Raw genomic sequence first — 23,515 nt, 5'->3', positions numbered from 1 at the left:
ACCTTCCTGGTAGTGTCTACAGCAATTCTTAGGACTGAGATAGCATAGAGTGTGTGCAAATGCAAATGCGGAAGCTCCTGACTCCATTTGTTACACGTGACGATAAAGATCCACACACATCGTCATTCAAACTGGTGTAACTGTGCAAGATGTATCACGAGGAATGTGCTGTCAGCACAGACAAGGTCTGCTATAACCGAGAAGCAGAATGGCTGCTCAGGTGCAGGCACTGGTGGGGCGCCCCTGAGGGATGGAGCAAGACAGGAGGGCTCCAGACCAGCTGCTCACCTCTCCGACAGTCCAGATCCGGCCCTGTGTGAGGCTGGGGGCCTGAGCAAGTGTGTGGCATGGACCAGCAACAGCCAAGAGGTGCTGGGGGGGGGGCCCTGCACAGTGTGCCCAGTGAGGCAGGAGGGGAGCCCGTGGCTGCCAGCCTCACAGAAGCCCTGAAAGGAGCAGATAGTGTCACTTTCTCCTACAGAGACAAAACTCTCTGGGAAGCAACTCTTTACTTCAGGAGTCCAGGTCTTCCAGAGACTAGGGGTAAGAAATGAGCTCACTCAGCCATCAGACACAGGCAGGTGTGGTCACCAGGAGCAGCGGCCCTCGGGTCCCAGCTGCCAGCTGCAGAACTGCGGTGGGAGGTGGTTCAGCTGCAGCAACTCCTGGGTCTGCCGGGGCTGGCATGGCAGCCTGTGATTTTGGTCCAACACCGGGGCTGCGGGCAGCAAAGCTCCTCTGTCCCCTGGCAGCCTGGCTGAGGCTCAGTACAGCCAGCTTGGCAGCCTGAGTCTCCCTCTGTCCAAGCCTACTTCGTTCTGCTGCCAGGAATAGGTGCCAACCTTGGTCTACACCTGGACCCCTAAGTCAAGTGGGGTTTGGCACGTATGGCGTGAGAGTTGGCAGCACAAGACAGCCAGTGCAGGCACCTCAAGGGGGCAGGGGCCCCGACTATCTGCAATATGCAGAAAGTATTTCAAAGAGTGGAAGGATGCAGCTTCAGGAACAAGCTCACCAGAACCTACTAGGAATGAACTAGGAGATTCTGAAAAATCTTCCAGAAAACTAGAATGAAAAAGATAATTTTTGAAATAAAAAAACAAAAAGTCACTGGATAGGTGTGATGACAGATTAGAACAGATAAAGAAACAATTAGGACTGGACGATACAGCTGAGGAACTTACCCAGAATGGGGCAGAGATGTCCGGAGACAGAAACAGGAAACAAAACACTAAAGACAGGGAGGCCAGGGCTGGGGCTAGTGGCTGAGCTCAGTGGCATTAGTGCCTGCCTAGCAAGCGCAAGGTCCTGAGTTCAATTCCTGGCACCAAAAAAAAAAAAAAAAAAAAGAGAGACAGGGAGGCCAGAGTGAGAGGCTCACATGCACAGTGTTGGAGAGGATGCAGGAGACAATGCAGCACAGAGGTGTTGCTTGTGCAACTTCTGGAAGCTGGGGAGGAGTGACTGCTGGAAAGCTTGCCAGGGAGCACCCTGGGAGCTCCCCAGGACAGGTGGGAACACAAGCTGACAATGCAGGGACCAGAGGTACCCATGTCCGGGACCAAGCTGCGGGGCACAGCTTGGGTCACAGACACCCCAAGGCGGTAGACTTTCCTGGGGCTTCTGAGAAAAAAGCAAGACACCTTTTGCAGCTATTGGTGGCACAGGGTCTGGTGAGAACTCACCTATGGCACTTACAAGACCTAGAACTGAAGTACTACTTCCAGAGTGACAAGAAAACCAAAGCTGGGTGCAGTGAAGTGTGCCTGTGAGCCAACCTACTTGGAAGTCTGAGGCAGGAGGAGGCCAGCCTGGGCGAATACAGCAAGGTTCTATTTTGAAAAACCAAACCAAACTAAAGAGCAGTCAGAAGAGTGTTCAGAATGTTCTGTTCTAAAACACAGGGGCTGTTCTGTTACCCTCAAGCTCGCTGGCACCGCCCGGGACCATCTCAGGCTCACCTGAGGCCATCCTGCACTTGCACTGGGTTCTCATGTCTGCCACAGTGCAGTCTGAGGAGCACTGGTGTCACGTACACCATTCTCCCCATTCCTTTGTTTGGTCGTACTGGGGGCTGAAACCAGGGCTTTCACACTGAGCTACATGCCCAGCCCTATTTGATTTGTTTTGAGACAGGGTCTTGCTAAGCCTCTAAGTTGTCCAGGCTGGACTCAAACTTTCATTCCTCTCGCCTCTGCCTCCCAGAATGTTGGGATTACAGGTGTGTGCCACCACACCTGGCTCGGTGCCTCCTTGCCAGAAAGTGACACCAATGCTGCTGTCCTTCAGGGGTGGATGAACACATACATTCTAAGGAGGGCTTAAAGATGTCAAGTGCTCACCCTAAAAGCCTCTACTGACTTTGATGTGCTAACTAAATAATACAGGAAGTTTTGGGGCACACCTTTTGGATTCAGCTACAGCTACTAAGTATTTCTAAAACATAAAGAATGGGCTGGGGTTTAGCTCAAGTGGTACAGTGCCTGCCTGGTAAGCATAAGGTCCTGAGTTCAGTTCTAGGTACAAAACAACCCTTCCCCTCCCCACACACAAATAAAACAAGGAACAAGAAATGATTTTAGGATACTCTACCAATTATTATCAATTTATCATCCATTCATTTTGAAATAAAAAACTTAAACCCTGTATTTCAAAAGCTTAAAACAAGCTATTCTTAATATTTCTGTAAGTTACTTCTTAACCACTTCCCCTGTAACTTCCCTAAAGATACACTGTAAATTTGTAAAACTTCTTAAATTTTACTATCATTGCCTTAATTTCACACTTAATCTTAGCTGAAAGGCTGCCAAACATTTGCCTTTTAATTTTCACTGAAGCTGAAACTATGTGACACCTCAATGAATTGTGGCCAATGAAAGAAACCAAACCAAACAAAAATGGTCAACTTAGAAATAGGATTTTTTTTTTTATTTTAAAGAGAGTTTAAAAAATAACAAAATAACAACAACGGAGACAAAAACAAAACACCACCAAAACAACAAAAATGATACAGGATTTCAAAACAAAACAACAGGAATTAACAATGGTTGTTATATTACATATTGTTATCTTCAATGAAGTTGCTCAGACTACCAAATGTAAAAATGCAAGATTTATCAAATAATTAAAGAGAATAAAAATAAAAAATTTGAAACTGTACAGAGCTTCGCTAAACAAAATGATAGGAATTCAACAGTAATTTTTTTTTAACAGTAATTGTTATATTGCAAATTGTTGTCTTCAAATTAGTTGTTCACATTATCAGATATAAGCATGTAAAATTGCTCAAGGAAAACAATTTAAGCATTAACTGTGCTGTTCAAAAAACCATTAGACATCAGGAATACAATTGTCCCAGCTATCCTTCTATATATATATTTTCCCTTCCTTCTTTTTTTCCTTTCGCTTATCCCAGCTGTTCAACATCATTGATCATTTGAGAAATGCAAATTAAAACAACACTGAGATTCCAACTCACCCCAGAAAGAAATCAACCAATAACAAATGCTGGAGGGACTGTGGGGAAAAAGGAACCCTTCTCCACTGCTGGTGGGAGTGTAGACTGGTGAAACCACTGTGAAAATCAGTTTGGAGATTCCTCACAAAACTAAGATTAGAAGTCCCACTTAACTCAGCTATTCCCCTTCTGGGTAATTTTCCAGAAAAACTGAAAGCATCATACCACAGCAATATATGTGTACCCACATTTATAGCAGCGCGATTTGTCATAGCTAAATCTTGGAAACAACCCAAATGCCCATCAATGGAGGAATGGATAAAAAAGATGTGGTATTTTTATACAAGGAGTATTATTCAGCTATAAAAAAAGATAAACTTGAGGCTTTTATAGGTAAATGGATACAACTAGAGACTATCCTCATAAGTGAAATGAATCAGACCTGCATGTGTAAACATCGTACTGTATCCCTAGTGTAAGAACCTGAAAGAGTAAATAAAACGCAAAGGGTACAATAGATGTGAAAAGGAAAGAAATTGCTCAAAGGGTAGAAATAGGATTCTTAACCATATTTTTCCTTTCTGAATGTCTTCTGATGTTGTTTAGTTAATCAGCTGATAATCATCTAAGGCCCAAGTGTGTTACAGACTAACAGCTTTGAAGGAAAGGGTACTGATACCAAAACATGAGTTATTTCCTACCTGTAAGGAAGAGAAAAATCAAATGAAGTATATAAGACATTTACAGAGTTTGTAATGCTTGTGTTGAAATTTCCATTGTTCTGATTAATGATACTTTCCAAGCACAAAGTGGAGTAAGGCAGGATCAAGGCAACAAATAAAGAACACAGCAAAGCACTGAACGGGAAAATCCCTAACTCCCTCCTCTGTGCCACATGCTACCAGATACCAGGCCCTCTAGGGCACCGAATGCCATACTGGGATAATTCCAAAAATGGGGTGTAAAAAGTTGAATATGAGAATGGTATTTTATCTTATTCAGTCACTTACACAGCACATAATACCACATACCATTCTGAGGATGTTATCAATGTGAATTCACCTCTTTAGCACAACACTGAAAGGACATTCTTACCCAAATATTACAGACCAAGGAGCAGGTGTCCAGTGGCTGGGTAACTTGCCAAGGCCACATCCTTGGTCAGGGACAGAGCTGGGAAGTGAAGGCAGCTGGTCAGTTTTAAATCCCTGCTCTGAACTACCTGCCGCACTGCATCATTGGTAAGGGTAGTTTGTCAGACAACTAACCTCCAAGAATTTATTCAAAAAGCAGTTTCTCTAGAGGTTGGCCTCCTGGTAGTTTTAACCCTCCAGAATACAGCTACAACTGTGAATGTATTTCATTAAAATAAAAGACGACAAAGGGAAACAAAAGAGAAGTATAGTGCTATGGGGCACCTAAAGCTGTCAGAAAGTCCATCTGCTCCCTAGGAGAGCCCACCTCCTTTATTGATATGCAATCTGAACAGGCCTAATTACTTGTCCAGACTTGGAGCAGCTCAGAAACATAGCTATTTAGAAAGTGAGAGCAACAAAAAGCAAGAAGAAATAGAAGAACTGACAATAACCACTGAAGCAAGAGACAGAAAATTTACAAGTCTAGACACAAACCCTGAAAGTACTGAGACTTACCTTCAATAGGAATAAAGGCCTAAAAGCTGTACCTCAAATGCTACTGAGCAACTCAGAAGGAAAGAATGACAGAGCTTGCAGGGAGGGGCATCACAGGACTGCAAACGGAGGCCTGGACCTGGCTGCAGAGAATCACATGAGGCATAAAGGCTGAATGCCCCACCATGTGATCTTCACCAAAGCCCTGGGTGGAAGTGGTGCATGAGAAGCGCAAGAGAATAATTAGCGGGAGGCAGGCTGGCAGAGGCCCAGGTAGCCAGCGTGCACAACCTCCTCCCCCCGGCAAAGCTGAGTCCACTAAATGTAAGTTACGTGTCAGTGTAGTTCCAACAGCCTACACTGATGATTTTTTTTTATATATATACTGAGGATTAAACCCAGGACCTCTGCACTGAGCTATGTTCTTGCCACCCCTCCCACCCTTTCTTAAACATTTTTTTGAGATAAGAGTCTGGCTAAATTTCCCAGGCTGGGTTTGAAGCTGCAATCCTCCCACCTAAGCCTCTCAGAGCCACAACCACCTTCACTGGGGATTATTTTTTAAAAAGTTGTATGGCACTCTTCTGTGTTCCACAGCTTATGTAAAGATGTGGTACACAGGATTGAATGGCCTGTAACCTTTTTATAGGGAATTTCTTCTATCAAGAATAGTTGTATTTTTTCCTCACATTTGCTGTATCTTCAGGCACAGGAGCTGGGCAGTTGACTTCATGTTGTCCTTTCTACTTTGCCTGCTGGAAGCTCAGGTTAAATCAGCAGCTCTTAAAGTAGCAATCACGCTAAGATTCATCATGAAGTTTTAGGCTCATTTTAGGCTCTAATTTGTGCCTTTACCTTTTCTCCTGCTTCCATATTCCTTGTTAAAAAATTTAATTTTCTACTCCAAATTTCCTTGAAGGCTACCTTAAATCCTTTATAGAATAAGGACAATAGTAAATATTTGAATAAAGTATTTATGTATAAACAGAGTTCAAGGATTGGCTAAGCACCCCGCTCATAAGCTAGAGCAGTGGTGGCGAACCTATGGCACTGCTGGCTGCTTATTATCATTGAAACCTCTAAAAGGTTTGCCATCAGTGTGCTGGGGTCTATGTCTCCTGATTCCAACTTAGTGTCCTTTAAGTAAACTGTATTAATTAATCATTGTGATAATCATTAAGATACTTTATATTTTTAAAAATATTCTGCTTCTTAGAAGGAAGAAATGTATAGATATTGGCTAAATGGGAGTTATCTGGATAAAGTATATACCAAAAAATAACAGTTTTTTAATAGTGGAACAAAAGGAACTCTAGCATTTTAAAGCTCCTGCAGTGTTCTACTAGATCATTCTGATCTCCAGCGTATTCTATTCAACATTGAGGGCATGTCCAATAAGGATCTTAGGTCACAGTAATTGCCTCAGAGAAAAGATGTCAAACTGACTTCTATGAAGTTAAAAGATTATACACTCAAAGTTGTCATCAAGAATGTGACACCTGAATTGTGCGTCAGATTTTATTAGAATGGTATCATAGCTATTTATCACAATAATATGCTCTATGGGTAATGAGGTATCACTTTACTTTGAATGTTCTTAGACAACTGAAAGGAAGTATAAAAAGAATGCATGAGAACCACATCAGACTCCAAAAGGGAAAGCATGAAAATGAAAAAGGAAAGGGTGAAGAGTGAAAGGCTGTAACCTGCAATTCCATTCAATCAGAAGCCAGTGCCTTACTGTCTTCACCTTCACAGTACCACCTGAGCACTTTAAAATGTCCTTTGGAAAGGCAATAGCACGCATACTGGAAAACAAATTTCAAAAGCAGTAGATCCTTAAAGGACTGATTAGATGTTAAATGAATATAGTCTGACTAATACTTTTAGAAAACAAACAAGAAGCAGGCCCAAGTTTCCAGAAGCAGAGCAGAGTTCAAAGGTTTTTACAGACTGCAGTGCCAGCAAAATGCAACTAACGGATCGCATTTGTACAGACAGGAAGAATAGCAACTGCCAAGAAATAATTGGTGATATTACAGCATAAAGCATGATCAAAAGTAATGCATTTAAACAGAAGTCTCAGAGCTCAGAGCCAAATGGGTACCACCTTCAAAATCAAGTACTCTGAGAGGCAGATAATAAATAAATGTGATTGTTTAAAGCCTGCTGGGAATCGTCTTACTAATGTGGTGAAAACACTTTATTTTGAATACTTTCTGTGATAGCTAACCTTTACTTTCAAGGGGAATCTGGGTTACTAAGTAACTGCTATGGACTGTCTCTAAAACTTCATTATGCTGAAACCCTGATCACCTTTGGGAGGTAAACAGGTCATGAGGACAGAGACCTTATGATGGGATTAGTGCCTGTAGAAGAGGCAGTGATAGCTTTTGCTTTCTCTCTCTCCCCCACATGCAGGTGCAGCCAAAAAACATCTGCAAGCCAGGGAAGGACCATGCTGGCACCCAGATCTCAAATTTCCAGCCTCCAGAACCCTAAGAAGTCAATTGTTGTCGTTTAAGAACACAGTCTATATTGTTTTGTTATGACAGCCCGAGCAGACTAAGACTCTAAAAGCAACAATGTGTGCTTCAGATCCTAGTTCCCTGGATGATTCTTGCTATGTTGCAGCAATATAGTTACATTCATGACCTAAGACTGCCGTTTCTCAAGATGACTTACCGTGATTAGTGACTGTCACCTGACAGACATTATCTTCATGATGCTAATGCTGACACCTCCACCATATATTTAGTTCCTAGTGTGTGACAGATACTGTGCTAAATATTCGACAAACACAACCCACTTGATTTTCAGGTCTTCATAGCTAGGCGTTAATATCCTTGTCACATAAATGAAGAAACAAGTCTCAAAGTCCAGAAGACTAAGGGACAGGGCTCAGATTTGAACTGAGGACTATCTGCTTCTGGACTTTGTGCTCTTCCTATTCCACAGTGACAGAAGAGGCCTCTTACAGATTGAGCTAAGACCTGTGAGCATGTGACAGTTATGCACACCTGTGCTGGAATTTATTCCATGAGAGGCTGCTGCTCCTGAGGGCAGTTCATTATATTCCCAGGTGACTAAAAAGGAACAATGCATAGGGATGAAAAGATGCAGGAAGTGGAGCAACACACCTTCTAAAGTCCGATAATTTTCTCCCCAAGTGAATGGGACTGAGAGTAGGCTTTTCTAGGGGAGAGAGAGCAGGATGGGACTTGGGGTTGTCCAAGGATAAAGGTTCAGAGGTCAACACCTCACTTCTGGCACAGGTGGAATCTTCTAGAAAGCTGCCAAATCTTAAGCTGAGAGGCTTTTAGGGTAAAGTGGTGGTCACTGAAACTATCATGTAAAAGGTACTTACATGAAAAGAATTACTAACAAATGTCCTTCGGAGTGTAAGTACCGTACTTCTGAAGGTAATTCTCCAGTGTCCTGGCCATAGCCACTTCTGAGCATGGCCTAGAGTAGAATTTTATGTCAAATTATGTGGTGGTGTCATTTTCTGATTATGGTATGCATGTATATCTCTGGCCTCGATAATAAGGCATGAATGTTAACCTTCTCAGATACTCAAAGATTAAAAACAAATTACCTGGTGGTATTTCTTCAGGATGTTGTGCATTTCAGCCACGTCCTCACTGGTAATGGTCTTGATGACGTATCTCTTGTCGTAGGAAGTGTGAAAACGAGCCCCACTGCGTGCCTGGGAGTCATTGGGAAGGGGTGCGCTCCTGGTCAGGGAGTTCTTCCCGAGTGGGGTGAAGGGAGGAGGGAAGAGAACTGATTAAAGGTGTGGCTTCCCAATTCACAAAAAATTTGTTATCACAGCAAGAATGTTTGTTTGGAATAGACTGCTAAGTAGTCAGTATTTATCATAATTTAAAATACAAGACTTTCAAATGAAATGACAACAGCTTGGCTAAGTATTATGACTCTAATGTTCTTAAAGTAGGTTAATATCTAAAATTACAATCATAGTAACTTTATTCACTTTGTTCTTTTCAGAGTTGGATAAGAGCTCAAATTTTTCTTTTGAAAAAGATTAGGTTCCAGTTATGAAAGGTAATTTTACAGTTGTTGAGTATTCCCTTATAATATATCGGTAGGGTGCTAGCATTTTGCAGAGTATTTCTCCCCATTGTGATAAGATCTCCATACCTTCCTCACCATCACTATCATCGTCACTGGACAGAGGAAAGGATGCAGATGAAGACAGGTTTGGTAACAAGGAGAAGGTTATATAGCTAATAAAGGAAGAGCTGGAATTCTAACTCAGGTGGGTTTGGCCAGAACCCAAGTTCTCAACCAGTAAACTAGCAAACTACTGAACTAGCAAACTATGCTGCCTGTGGAGGAGACAGTAGCCTAGGACACAACTGTTCTTTGAAAGACTGGTTTGGCCTACCTTCTACCCCTCACAGCCATTTTTGCGCACTACTGACCCCTGGAAGGTGGACAGCTCTGAGTAGGGGCTCTGGGCCTCATTTCATTCTGGCATGTTTTCTGTTCTCAACCCTCTAGCCAAGGACATCTATTTCTTCTCTCTTCTGCTTGTATCTCTTCTTTCTAGCAGTTGCCAGGAAACCTTCCCTGCTTGCCTTATCCTTCTCACACTGGTCATCAGACGGGTGCAAACAGCAAACCCCTGGCCTCTGAGGAGTCTGGTTTTCCTGACTGCTAACTGTGCTCTTGAGTAATGAGTTCATCCCTAGCCCCAATGCATTGTGTGGGGGACTCAAACACCTTTAACCTTCTGTCCAGAAGTGGGCACCCAAAAGCCACAGGGGATGAACACCATGTCCTAGAATACAGGTGCCTTTGGAGGAGTGGGTGGTCTTTCTGTCCCATAGATTTTTAATGAAAGGGTCCCTTTCTGTCTGGTACATTCAAGTCTCCTTATCCTTAGCTTTCTCCCATGGTGAAATCCAGCAAGACTGAGCCATCCCATGGAGAATAAGACTGAAGCAGTGCAGAAACTCACTTAAAGTGGCAAGTGGCCCATGAGCTCATCCTCGTTTCCCAGCATGCACTTGGTGGCAGTGGGGTTGTTTTGTTGAGACAGCACATCTCAGACTGCGCTCAGGCAGGTGCATCTGCCAAGTGCAGGGCCAAGGCTGCCAATTAACTAAATCTGCTTTTCTTAGCTTATTAGAAAACTTGAGATTAAAAAAAAAAAAAAATCAACGTATTCCCAAAAAAAAAAAAAAAAAAAATCAACGTATTCCCAAGGACTTTAACCAGCAGGATTTGGCAGTGTTAAATTATCCTTAAGACAATTGAAATTCATTAGATGAAGTGAGAATGATGAAAAGATTTTCAGGATAAAAATGCCTAATTAACAATAGTTTAGGGCTGGGGATTTAGCTCAGCGGCAAAAGCGCCTGCCTGGCAAGTGCAAGGTCGTGAGTTCGGTTCCTGGTACCGGAGAAAAACCAAAAAAACCAAAAAAAACTAATAGTTTAATTCTCAGTTACAGTAGTTTCTTAAAAAATATTCCTTATGCTACTTCCTACTTAGAATAAAAAAAGGAATAAAATCAAACTGAATGTCACCTTTTGCGGGTTTTAATACTAGCAAAAAAAAAAAAAAGCAGCAATTGTTGCTCTTTGTGAATGGTCTCACTTTGCTCTCCCAAACAGTGATTTGTAAAGGGCATTTATTGTCAGTAAAACAAGAACTCGAGGAATTGTGGGACTGCAAACTATCTTGGGGTAACACCAAAGCAAGAACAATCAACTCTGTGAAAGCCAGGAGGCACAGACTGCAAACTGTAAAACTGACAATGTGTGTCAAATAACCTTAGGTGCAGGGAACAGTAAGGTATAACCGTATCCAGCAGTGCCAGTTTCATAGGCTGTTTTCCTAGGCATACTGGATAGGGAAGCAAAGAGTTCTCCGAGGGGCTGAGGGGCAGCAGCATATGAGCAAGGCCTGCAGTCAGTGCTTGTCCAGCTCAGGGCTCAACTGCATCACCCGTGGGCCATGTTAACGTGCAGATCCTGACTCCACTCACTGGGCTTTGAGAGGCAGAGTGGGCCGATGGGGCAGGTCTGCAGGCCACCTGTGAGAACCAAGGGTCCACGGCACTGTGGCTCTAATGTGTTTCATCTGGTGCACCACGTGTAGAGTATTGTGTACTCCGTGTTATAATGACACGCTCAGCTGCACTAACATACCCCTGACTCTATTCTCTCCAACTCTAGCTTGGTTAAAATGGGAAACTTTCAAAATCCATGGCACGCACTACGTTAATTAAAGAATATTTAACAATCCTGACTGTGGACAAGGTAGTAAAGGCTTATAAAGGCTAGAAATGCATAAGCAAATACTGTAAGAACTTCCTGGCTCAGGTGCCACTACCTCCCAATTGCCTTCCCCTTCAGTTTCAAATATGTTGCTGTAATCATTTATTATTGACTTTGCATTAGGATACTGGCCATGTCTTAATCCCAGCGTATAAAATCTTAAAAATTCTTTCTCTACTGATGTTTCCAGTGACACAAGTAGTCCTTACCTACAATTTCTACTTCTAGTAAGTGGAAAAAACATTTTAAGGTTTCTGGATTTCAAATAGTGAAGTTAGAAACAGTTTGTCAAAATTTAGAATGTACCTTTCATATCACAATGAACATAAAAATATGAATATAGCAATGAAATTAATAAAAGCTTCATTTCATAGACCAGTACCACATAGGAAGAGTTAATGCAAATGTACACAAAGTGCCCCGATACTTTGATTCTAAGGCTTGGGAAAACTGAACCTATGATTTCACATGCATAACACAACATTCCTGTAGGAAAGAAAAAGCCAGGTGTACTACCCAACCAGAAGACAAAAAACTGGTGTCCAGTGGAATCAAATAATATGTCTAACACTCTTGTCTAAAGCATCTCCTAAGGAAATCAAAAAAGGTTAACTGATGAAGTCAGGACCAAACTTTTGCCACTGTGGAACATCACAGACTTTTTGTAGCCTTGGAAATAAGGTAAAACTGTGTGTCAGAGGCAGGGAAGTATAATGGTTAGGGCACTGGTCTGGCATGGGGAACACGTTCTGCCACTCGTTCATGCATCCGCACATTGCTCGGCCCCTCTGAGCCTTAGTCTCTGGTCCATAAAGTGATGGAAAATAAGTCCAGGAGAGAGTGGGCAGGCTCACTTACACCTCTCCCTCAGACCTTGTAACTTTAAAAACGCATTTACTCCAAGACACAGCTCACTGCTCCAGGAACTAGTGGAGCACAGGCTGAGAAGGTGACTCAGAATATGTTTTCCAAGGAGAGTCTGTTTCAGCAGCCAGTGCACCATCATCTTGGCAAGGCGCGATGATGGTTCAGGACACCTGGCCAAGACACAAGAGAAGATGACAGTGGTTCTTACAGCTGCATGAAAATAATATTCCAGAGATATTCAGGACAACTTTAGCAAGTCTGAGTGTATGAGCTGGGGGAAGGAGGTTCTATGTGTTTGAAGGCCTCGCACTGCCTGCCAGTGGTGTGCTAACTAGTGAAGTTGACCATCAAACTCCTCAGAGTGCTGTATTCTGTTGCAAAGGAAAAATGAATCACCGCACAGTACTGGATGCTTGGACAACGGGGGAGTCTGAGAAGAGAAGGCCTCCAGGGAAACACAGCCTGGGGGTGACTTTCAGGTGCCCCTGCAGGGTCCCTTCAGGTGTAAATAGGCCTCATAATCAAAGATCACTGGAACTGGAGGTAACTTTGGAGATTATTCCAACCCACTCAATTGGCAGATAAGAAAACAGACCCAGACAGTAGGAGGGACTCTGTCTCAGTTCTTTAATGTATCCACTGGGACAGTATGTGGAGGCCTCGGCTCTCTGGTTTGGCAGGCATCATAATGGGACAGTTGATACTGATTTTTCCATAGTGACAAACACCTTCTAAGCCCAATTTACAGTGTGAGTCAGCTGGCACAGAACCAAATCTGTTTTTGTGCTTTCAGTTTTGCCAAATAAAGCATGCAGAAAATATCATCAATAACACCCATAGCACTAATGCAGCCGAGAGTCCCCACTTACACTTCTGCTAACCCGTGTACAAAGCTACCTCAGCTCATTCTAGGGCTGGGCATTGCTTGCCTGTGATTTAAAGAGGCAGGAGCTGTCTTCTCTCCAGGCGAAAGCTGAGACACACATGTGTCTGTGAAACAAGCTTTAGAACAGGAAAACGATGCTGCACCTGGGTGTAACAATTCACGCAGCGTAAATACAGTGCCGAATTAGGCCTGGCATTTGGTGTTTCCTACAAATCGTACAGATAGCAGTGACGATGTCAACCCTTAGAATTCTTTGCATCTCTAGCCATGTGGCACATTTCATCATGTCTATTCTAATTTGTTTGCCTGGTCTGAGGACTGCTGGAGATTTTCATTCTCCTCCCACTGCAGGTTTTTATCTTTCAAAGACTGGCCTATGCTCTGTGTTTCTCTGCTGGAAACCACATGGGTTTCCTTGGCAAAAAAATGCCCAAGCTGAAAAGACTGATCCTTTATACTGGGAATGCTGACTCCCAGGTTACTCTCCTAAGTGAAGAAACACACAAAGAATAGGGAAAAAGAATTTAAGATGAAATTGGCAAGTTAAGACTGCATGGAAGAAAGTAAGCCAACAGAAGGCATCCTTTAAAAAATTCTTTCTCATCTTAGTCACTGAATTTAAGAAGCCAAGTCAGAGGTGCAGATCAAATCCAACCAATGTGTAAAAAACATCATTTGTAGGGCTGGTTTGGTCATTTTCAAGATAATTTCAGTTTCTAAAGTAAGACGCTCATATTCAGGAACCTTTACCTTTATCTACTTGTCTGTTTTTATGATAAAGCTGTAAGACAAAGTTACCTGAAAAAATGTACCTGGGGTTGGGAGAGACCTTGCTCATTAAGAATAAAAACTTAGAGAGGTGTATGTTCTGTAGTAAGATGATATTATTCCAATTTTAAATCTGGGGCTTTAAACCTACCAGTTCAAAAGTGACAGCAGGTTCCTTCCTATCGCTCTTACTAATAATAAAACTTACATTTTAAAAAGAGAATATAAAAGACTTTACAAAGAAGTTTTGAGTTGAAAGTTCCTAGCCCACAAGGTTTCCCTTCTATCCTTGGCCTCTGCTCACTGCCCAGCATCCTCTCAAACTAACAGGAAAAGGGGACATGATGCAACAGAACGAAAATCACAGAGAGTAATGGGGTCTCCCCACAAGCCCCTCTCCCTATACTCCTTCCTCTGTTATCTGACTCTCTGCAAAGAAAGACAGCTGAACTGAATGGGCTCTAAGTGTCCTACTTGCTCTTCCAGTTACTGATTCGTGTTAGTTACTACATCTGTCCACAGATTTAGGAAATGGACAATGACTTACTACCAGTTTAAGGAATAAAACACCAATGATACATGTAAACAAACTGCAAAAACTATCAGCTGCTCATTGGCTACTCCTTTTTTTTTCCATGCCTTTGATAGCTTTACATTATAAACTATACAGGTTTTGAAGTTCACTTGTTCTAAGTGGAAATATGATCATTAGAACCCACCCTAGGGGGAAAAAACCAGCCAAAATCACTGTTGGGTGACAAAAGTATCTTACTGACCACAAACTAATTCCACACTCCACTCTTCTTCCTCACTAGGTGTACTGTGGCATAACTCACACACCACACCTTCACCTGTTTAAAGCACACGTCTCAGCTGTGCTTAGTGCACTCCCAGAGTCATGCAACCAGCACCACAGTCATTTATAGAATATTTTCCTCACTCCATATCTACTTATAGTCATTCCCATTCTTTCCCCCACCTCCAACCTAGGAGCCACTAATTCATAATGTTACTTTCTGTCTATTCCGCACATTTCGTATAACCGTCACTATACAATACAAAGATGTTTGTGATGCCAAGAAATTTCTGCAAGAGCCCTCCACACACTCATCCCCCAAAAGATGATCCAATGCAGATCTGGTCTGTCCTGGACAGGTGAGGTGACACTGTGGGGCTCTCTACTGAGGCCAATTCTAGACGTGATTGCGGAGGACACCATGACAGCCAGCAAATGTCACTTCTGAGGAGCCTCCTAGGCTTGTAGAGGGGCTGACTGGGAGATGAGTCTATAATGAACTACAGGATACAAGTTGAAATTCTCTACAGCAAAGCTGTTGGATGGAGGGCAGGTATGAACCGGCCAATTTAGCTCACTTTTGCCTGGCTATCTTGCAACTTGATAAGTAAGCTTATTTTTCCATAGCTAAATACATTTCGGGTCTTGCCATATCCTATCTCAAACCTCGACAGCTGTGTTTGAAACTCTGGTGCCATGTCATCCCTCCACAGGAAATAAAGGACGGTAATGAGAAATGAAACTCCCTCTTCAATGCCCTTCTTACGTTTATAATTGGAAATTTATTGTCCTTTCCCTAAAGAAAAGGATTAATGGTGCTGTCCTTCCCCCTCCCCCCACTCTGCCAACAGTCTGCATTGAAGATGTTTATTTCCACAGTGGGAGGTCCAGGATTAGTGGAGCCTCCAGAAGGGTGGAGGAAACATAAAGGTCAATTTAATTAGCTCGTTCCTACCACCAATCTTTTATACCTCTCATAAAAATGTCTTGATTTAGTAACTGTTACTTTTCCCTATCCTTAAAAAAAATAGGCATTTTGCACATCTAATTCTCTTGAACTAATCATATAGGCTTACATATGTTTTTTGTTATTTTTAAAATTTTGATTCAAGTGTGGGCATTCTGCTGAAAAGCACATATGAAAAGCTCTTATTATTAGTTAAGGGAAAGGCTACTTAAAAATCAATTCTGCCATGCTCAAATGTAGAAAGCCACCACGTTATGAAGAGAACACATCAATATCATACGTAAGAAGCTAGGTGACAGTTATGTACTCCTGGTGACTTAATAACAGAGTCAGACATTTGATGGCTTAGCTGGGATAGTGTTGTGGAGTAGGATGTCTGTCTCCCTCATTTCACAGATTAGGAAACGGAGACCCATCAGAGCTACCTGAATGGCTTATGGCTACCGCATCAGTCACTGGAGACCCAAGACTCAACCGGGTCTTCCACTCCCAGGAAGTGCTCTTTTCCCCAATCCAAGCTACCTGTTTCTGGGGCCTGAAACCTGGAAACCCATCACCGTCCTGCTGACAACTCAGGATTACCATTACACGCCTCAAATCACACGGCCCAGGAGACAGGAGCGACTGCCCAGAGAAGGCTGCTTTCTAGGTCTGTGTCAGACATATCTGAGCGAGCACAGATGGTTCTCTGACCTCGCCAGAGAGTTAAAGACCAACACGCTACCATGAACATCATCATCAAGGATTTATTAAATGCACACTGTGTTCAAAGCTTTGCGTTAAACCCTTGGGGAATTTCAAAGAAAATCTGAGCTCTGATCGCAGGCGTAGAGTGTCTTTCATTATAGGGTCAAGCAAGACCCAGTGCAATTTAACACTTATCAATAATGAAACAACTTAGAAAAGAACACAAAAGTGAAAGGTAATGACCAAGAGAGAAAGCAGCATAGTTTCAGGAGCATCACAGAGTATCAGGAGGCTGCCCTTTAAACCCTCAGGCCATTCTTGACTGTGCAGAGAGCTGGCCAGGAAAACAAGCGCAGTGGCAAGGCTGGCTCGGGGCCAACTTCTGTTTGCACATGAGGTGCTATAACCCCAAGCAGACTGAGGGCAGGAAATACAGGCAGGCAGGAAACCCAGGCTCGAAGGCAGGGTAGGTTGGGGTAAGGACAGAAATTTCCTCAACTCACAAGACAGAGGACAAAAAGCACTAGACAGCTTTCTCAAAGCTCTTAGGCTGTGAGGGTGCTTCCTGGTCTCCCAAGATGCTATGCATCTGAGAGGGAACCCCTTTGTATCTCAGGGTGAAGCGCCTTCCCTGCTAGCTGCTCACTGTAAGGCACAGGGCAGCTAACGTGGGAGGACCCACTGAGCAACCCAAACAACAACCAGTGACAAAGGGATAAACGAACTTAGATGGTTCAAAGAGCTAGCATGCGCAGGCTGGGGCAGGGCAAGTATGACTGTCAGGAGATGTACCATGGGGGAGCCCCTCAAGCATGTCTGTGCCCATCCTTCAGAGGTGCCTCTCTGCTCCTGACCCCATCTGGCTCACCCAACCACAGGCCCCCAGCATCATATGAGATCTCACAGTCACCCCTACAGCCTGTGGGTAGAAAACTCAACTTCCTCTTCCCCAGCCTCAACCTTTCCTCCCTCACTTGCTCTCTCCGTTGCTCAGGCCCCAATACCTCTCTGGCCCCTGTCCTTTGCTCCCATGGGCCATCAGCCCCCAACCTGCCTGTGCTGCTCCCTGGTGGGGGGGGCCGTGCTAAGTATTCTGACTCGGGCCTCCTCCTCACTCACTGGATACCTCACCCCTTCCTAGTATCGATTTTGCTTTCATGTGTTCCACACATCACCATTCAACGTCTTCATAAAGCACAGCCCTCATGACATTGTGGGCTGCTCACTGACTGCGGCATGGGTTTGAGGTCTGCAGCCCTCTTTCCATTCTCTCCTTGGGTCTCTGGCTGTTTTCCCATCTTTAGCTCCCACGTTCTGCCACCAGCTGCTCCACGTTTCATGCACGAGCTCCCGCCTACTTCTGCGAGGTCCCTCTTCTGTGCTAGCTACTGGGCAGCCGGCCAGTGAACAAGACAGGCACAGCTCCTGTCCTCGGGCAGTTTCAAGTCCATTTGGGAAGAATGCATTTGAAGAACATTTTGATTTGATAGACTGGATATTCCACGGACACTGGCAAAACTTTTCTACGACAAAGTTTGCTATACTTATTCTTAACACTTTAGAATTTAAAACTTGAAATAAGAACATCCGAAGTTTAAAATGCTAGCCTTTAAAATTAATTATTTTAAAATTAGACTTCCCTGTTGCAAACACAAAGAAGAAAGGGCGTCCAACATGAATAATGTGGGATTCTAATTCAGGAGGCGCAGTCCGGGAGGAGTAAACCTGGTATTATCCAGCACAGTGAACAAGATGGTGCCGTTTCAATTACGTGCCGTGTTTAGGTTTAACAGCGTTGGCCCTCCCCTGTGTAACGTTTTGATTCCTGGGGGGCAATCCTCTCTGACAGCTTGGGAATGAACTGAAGCCTCCATCTGATTTCCTAGGATGGTCACCAAGGGGCTAACAACATGCATGGCTGGAACTGGAGTGTAGATTTGCTTGAAGAACTGTAAAAATCTTTTTAGCACCTTTATATAGATCCAGAATATTTAAAAAAAAAGTGATCACTACATTTTTTAGCCGCGAGCCCTATATACAGTAGGTGCAAATAAGCAGCACTGCCAGTTGTGCACAGAATGACAGGAAGAAGGGGACCAGGGCTTCAGGTGGCAGTAGTAGTAACTCGGAGCCTTCACCCTGAAACATATTTTGAAAGAAGGGCCACAGGGTCACTTGGGCCCAACAATGATCAAAGGAAGGTATTTCACTGTGACCACACTACAAATCAGTTCTGTAATTTGCAAAACTACTGATGTACTAGATAAAGTCCTTAAATCTGGCAGCAGCAGGTACACACACCCACAGGTTTACATATATGTTAGGTGGTACTGTTATTCATGATGAATAATCTACAACTGCTGTTTGAATTTGTCATCAAGGAAAAGTTTTATTTTTTAATAAATTAATCATGGGATTTGAGCTACAACCTCAATCTTTCTTTTTTATTTTAAATTTTGAGCCACAGGCTCATTAAGTTGATAAAATTTCTCAGGCTGGGCTTGAACTTGTGATCCCCCTGCCCTAGCCTCCCAGGGGGCTGGGATTAGGGACACATACCACACTTGGCAGAGAAGTTTTCTTTTTAAACAACAGAACAATCTAAGTGTTAACTGGGATAAGATGAAGTGCTTTCCAGTTTATTTTATGAAGGTTATGCTCACAGGTAGAAGTCGATCAGGTAGGCTAATTTCACTTTCATCAAAGTGGCCTCCACTTGTCAATACTGGTTTTCCAGGTGTAGCAAAAAGACATTCACACAAACATGTGGAGCCCATTTATCCATCTGACTGAATACGAAATAAGCCAGACAAGGAGCTCCTCACTGCCGCACTGATTTAAAGCTGCTGTCTAAAGTGCCAGCACTTCAGAAAATAAACACAGGAAAGAGAAAGTGGCTGCTCCCCTCGGCAAGCAAGTGCCTCCAAAAGGTGACGTGATTGTAGGTCACAACTTTTCAAACTTAAGCAGCTCCACGGACAGGTTCAGAGAAAGGTTTCATCTGTTCTCTTTTTTTTGGGTGGGGGGTACTGAACTCAGGGTCTCTTGCATGCTAAGTACATACTGTACTCATGAACTTTATCCCGACCCTAATTTCACCTTTTATACACTGCGTACAGTGTTTGGCACTCAGGCTTGGTAGAGGGGCTCGGCTCCCCAATGCAAGTTGGCAGGCTCTGGGAGGGGAAAAGGAGCCTGCTGAGAGCTAGCCGGTGCTCACGTGCCAGCTGATAGCTGCTGTTTGGCCTGGCCATGATGAACAAACAATCTGGCAGCTGAGGCGACAGACCCCTCTGGTCTCAGCCCACCCGAGCCCTCTCCTTACAGCACATGAGCTCGCAAGGTACGACCCTAGAGTCCCAGCTGTCACACTTCCCTCCTTCCTTTCCAACCAAGGAGCCAGAAGTCCAGCCCCGCCATCTACATTCTTGTCTTCACTGGAAACTCAGGGCCAGCCCTTGCCGAATTTTGTTTTGTTTTGTTTTTAAACGAAGTACAGACACTGGGAAAGGGACCTAGGATTGGGGAAAGAAGAAAAGTACACCTCTGGTTTACTAAAGTTACTCTCCACTCCTACCTTTTTTCCTTTTTTAAATAGAAATACAGTCATCAAAGAGAAAGCAGCAATTTAAATGCTTAAAGCAGCAGGCAGCGCTGAGGAAAGGAGGGGTGTTCGAATGATTAATTACACTCACACGGACTGACTCTCCTCAAAGCTGATCTCTGCTGGGCAGGGAGCTGAACAGACTTGACAATTAGTTACTTATGAGTCACCCTCCACTTACCTCATATCCCTTCAAAGTTTGCACTCAGCCATTTGCACTTACTTAAATATTCACTTACATGGTTTTGTTTTTAGAGGGAAATACTAGTGTCTTAGATTTCAGCAACTAAATTGGTCATTTTTGGAAAGTTTAAAAGCCACTTCTCCCTGGTGCAGTGCAGAAAGCAGAACGTAATGGGATCAGTTTAGCTCTCCCTAACAGAAGTACTGGTGAGAAAAAATGTATAGACTTGATTCAAGGCACCTAACAAGACACGATAGCACAGGCCTTCAAGAGTGAGTTTCTGTGAAGTACCAGAGCAGTTTCCTCCTTTTTTTTTCTTCTCTTTCTTTCTTTTTCTTTTTCTTTTTCTTTCTCTCTCTCTCTCTCCCTCTCTCTTTTTTTTCTAGAAAAGATGAGAACAGAAGAACACACTTTCATTTGGCCCCAGAATCAGGCAGAGGCCATTTCCCAGATGTCAAAGTCATCTGTTGTTAATTCCTTTTCAAGTACTAGTTCATTTTTATACGGCCTCTTTATATGTAATAAGAATTCTCAAATCATATGGAATTATCTTTTTATTTCACACAAACCCTTTTTACAATTCCAACAATTATGCTTTGTTACTTTTTCAACAGCGGATCTCAAGCTTTTAACTGTGATTTTATCAGCTGAGCTCCCGTGTGTGTCAGCTCCAGCATAGGTTCGAGAACAAGGCGCCCAAATCCTGCCCATCCTACTCCCAGCCCGAGCCTCCCTCTGCACCTGGAGGCTGGCTGGGAGCCCGGGCCTCCTGGAGGTTGTGACCTTGATCTAAATGAGGGAGTCTCATCGGCAGCCTGGCCAGCATTGTTCTTTTCGTGGCCTGACAAGGTCTCCTGCCTGAGTAAGCAAGTGAGAAATTCTTAGAAACTTTCAACAGGGGTGGGGTGGGGAGGAGAGCACGGATCTTCAGGAAAGTGTACTAACAAAGCCTAGTTTACCTCAGGGACTCTAAGGGAAAATACAGGGCAAGCTGTGCCAAGTTTCAACTAGTAAGGTCACCGGTGTGGCAATATGGCGCATAACGCAGGGTAGATTCAGAGTTTAAATTTAGGGCAAATTACAGAAAGTGTTTCTTAGGTTTGAAAAGATTTAAAAGAAGCCAGTACTTAGTCTTCTACTTTTGAAAAAACCCTCGGCATTTATGGATCTGGCCTGGCTGTATGAAACTCAGGCAAAAAGCAGCAGGTCCTTTCTTAGGAAAGTGAACATGGATTAACGGATATTACAAAGCTGAAACTGGAACCAGACAAGTACAGGTATGGGGAGAGAAGAGACATGGTCATGTGGATAGGGGAGGAGCCAAGCACAACAGGAAGATGCTCCAGAGAATCCTGCCCAGGTGGGGACAACAGTGCCAGGATCACTCCACAGTCTAGCACCGTGGGGCACAGGGTGTGGCCTTCGACAAAAAGTGCTGCAGCAAGAGGCAGAGTTTGCCAACGTGAAAAGTGGCAAACCAGCAAGAAAACAACTTCTGAGATTCCTAAGGGGAGTCTGCAGAAACAAATGTAAATTCAATACACACTGGCACAGGCTGCAATACACATGACCCCCGGAGTAAGGTGGCAGCTCTGCTGAGAAGGGCTTGCAGCTGGAAAGGACAGGGATTTCTTTTCTCATCAACTTCGACACTGAAATCACATGGCGTGGAGGCTCCTAACTTAAAAGTACTCTTAACTTGAAAAAGAACAGTGAAAACTTCTTACAAGAAAAGAAAATGACTACTATATAATTACTTGTTGTGACAAAAACATGGATCCTATTTTATAGGGCTAAAGGTATGACAAAACCAACTTGCCATTGGAGGCAAATTACAAAAGCAACTCACCTGGAAATCTTGGTCATCGATTCCAAACCTCTCCCGCAGGTTGCGAAAAACCATAGGGCAGTATTCCTTGAACTTGAAATGGCTTGGCATGTTTTCTCTGAAACGATCACGTTGCGGAATAAAGCTCAAGCAGACAGAAGGGTTACCCAGGCTAAATAGTGCCCCCACCCAGCTCTGCCTGGAGCTGACTGTGTATCAAAGGCACAATATGTTTCACAGAAGGGTAATACTGTCCCTTTGTCACAGCACTCTTGGACTGTGTGACTCCTAAATCCAGCCCATACATGATGGCCATTCTCCAGGGAAGTAGAGGTAGAGGAGCAGCCAGGTGAAAGGAGACAGAAAAGTAGAGCCGCAGGACAGTGAGGAAGGGCAGAGCAAGCCCGAAGATGGGCCTCACACTGCTGTCACCAGGCAGTGAAGTCAACAAAATATGGTCCACGATGATCTGCTTTATACAAACACCACAATATAAATTCACAGGAACAGTCCCTCACAGTATTATGGGAAAAATGAACACGTCCAGCTTCACATCAGAACAACGGCCCTGTTAAGAAGTTCATGGAGGGCTGGAGGGAGTGCTCACTGGGAGAGCGCTTGCATAGTATGTATGAGGCCCTGGCTTCCATCCTCAGGGCCTCAAAAACAAAATAAAAATAAATGACATAATTGAGCCCCACCTGGGAAGGATTTCTTTGAGTTTTACCCCTCCTTGCTCTGAACTGCTTCCCCTTTTCTGATCCCACAGACCCACATCTATAGATTACAGGCACACTTTGTCATTGTGCTTTGTAACCTAAATTGCAGTAATTTGTGTCCGTGCCAGTGTTCAACCACTGGGCTGACTGTGAGCCCACTGAGGGCAGGGCTCACAGTCCGATGTGTCACTGTAGCTCAGCTCTCCATGACATCTAACATGACACTCAAATGAAGGATATTCTAAGAGCACAGCATGCCATCCAATTATAAAAATGTACCTGAATTCTTCACTGTTCTGTAACATAGTCATTTCTGCTCAGAAAGCCATCATTTTCAAAGTTTTGTGCTCAAAACTCCAAGCAATTTACAGCTTCAAAAATTTAACTTGCAATGAGAGTATCACTTTTAACATCTGAGGTATTCATAGAGAACAATATGCTGTATGGCAAAGAGTATTATCTCAGAGGCTGCGGTTACTCCGAAAGTGACAGATGGCTATGTTTATCACAGGATTAACTTCACCAGCAAAACTTTACTCCCACCCATCGAAAAAATTATGTGATTACAGAAATTCACAAAAATCGTACTCTTAGCAGCCACGTTGGTTCTATAAAAAGTACTTACTTGTTAAAAAGGTGATTGTCCACCTTTATCTTTGAATAGGCTTTGAAGTCATCTGGCATCAACATGACAGGGATTTGAACATGGCTCAGTTCATTGATCTAGAAAAACAAGAACATAAAAAACTAGAACACAAAAACAAATTATTACTACCTAGGTGGGAAGAGCTTGACCGGAACATATACTTG

General features: G+C 43.5%; 1 protein-coding gene across 1 annotated transcript in view; it reads right to left on the bottom strand.

Moving 5' to 3' along the window:
- The window catches only part of Pip4k2a (phosphatidylinositol-5-phosphate 4-kinase, type II, alpha), a 168,538-nt gene that overhangs the window by 39,890 nt on the left and 105,133 nt on the right, over window positions 1-23,515 (bottom strand). The window contains exons 4-6 of the mRNA XM_005387233.1: window positions 23,331-23,428; window positions 22,008-22,104; window positions 8,687-8,839 (exon numbers count right to left, since the gene is read on the bottom strand). Of these exons, the coding sequence (XP_005387290.1) occupies window positions 8,687-8,839; window positions 22,008-22,104; window positions 23,331-23,428 (348 nt within the window). The remainder of the gene's footprint in view (window positions 1-8,686; window positions 8,840-22,007; window positions 22,105-23,330; window positions 23,429-23,515) is intronic.

This window comes from Chinchilla lanigera, unplaced genomic scaffold (genome assembly GCF_000276665.1).
Source record: "Chinchilla lanigera isolate Chin_1 unplaced genomic scaffold, ChiLan1.0 scaffold00028, whole genome shotgun sequence".
Lineage (NCBI taxonomy): Eukaryota > Metazoa > Chordata > Mammalia > Rodentia > Chinchillidae > Chinchilla > Chinchilla lanigera.
This window is presented reverse-complemented; position numbering and strand designations above follow the sequence as displayed.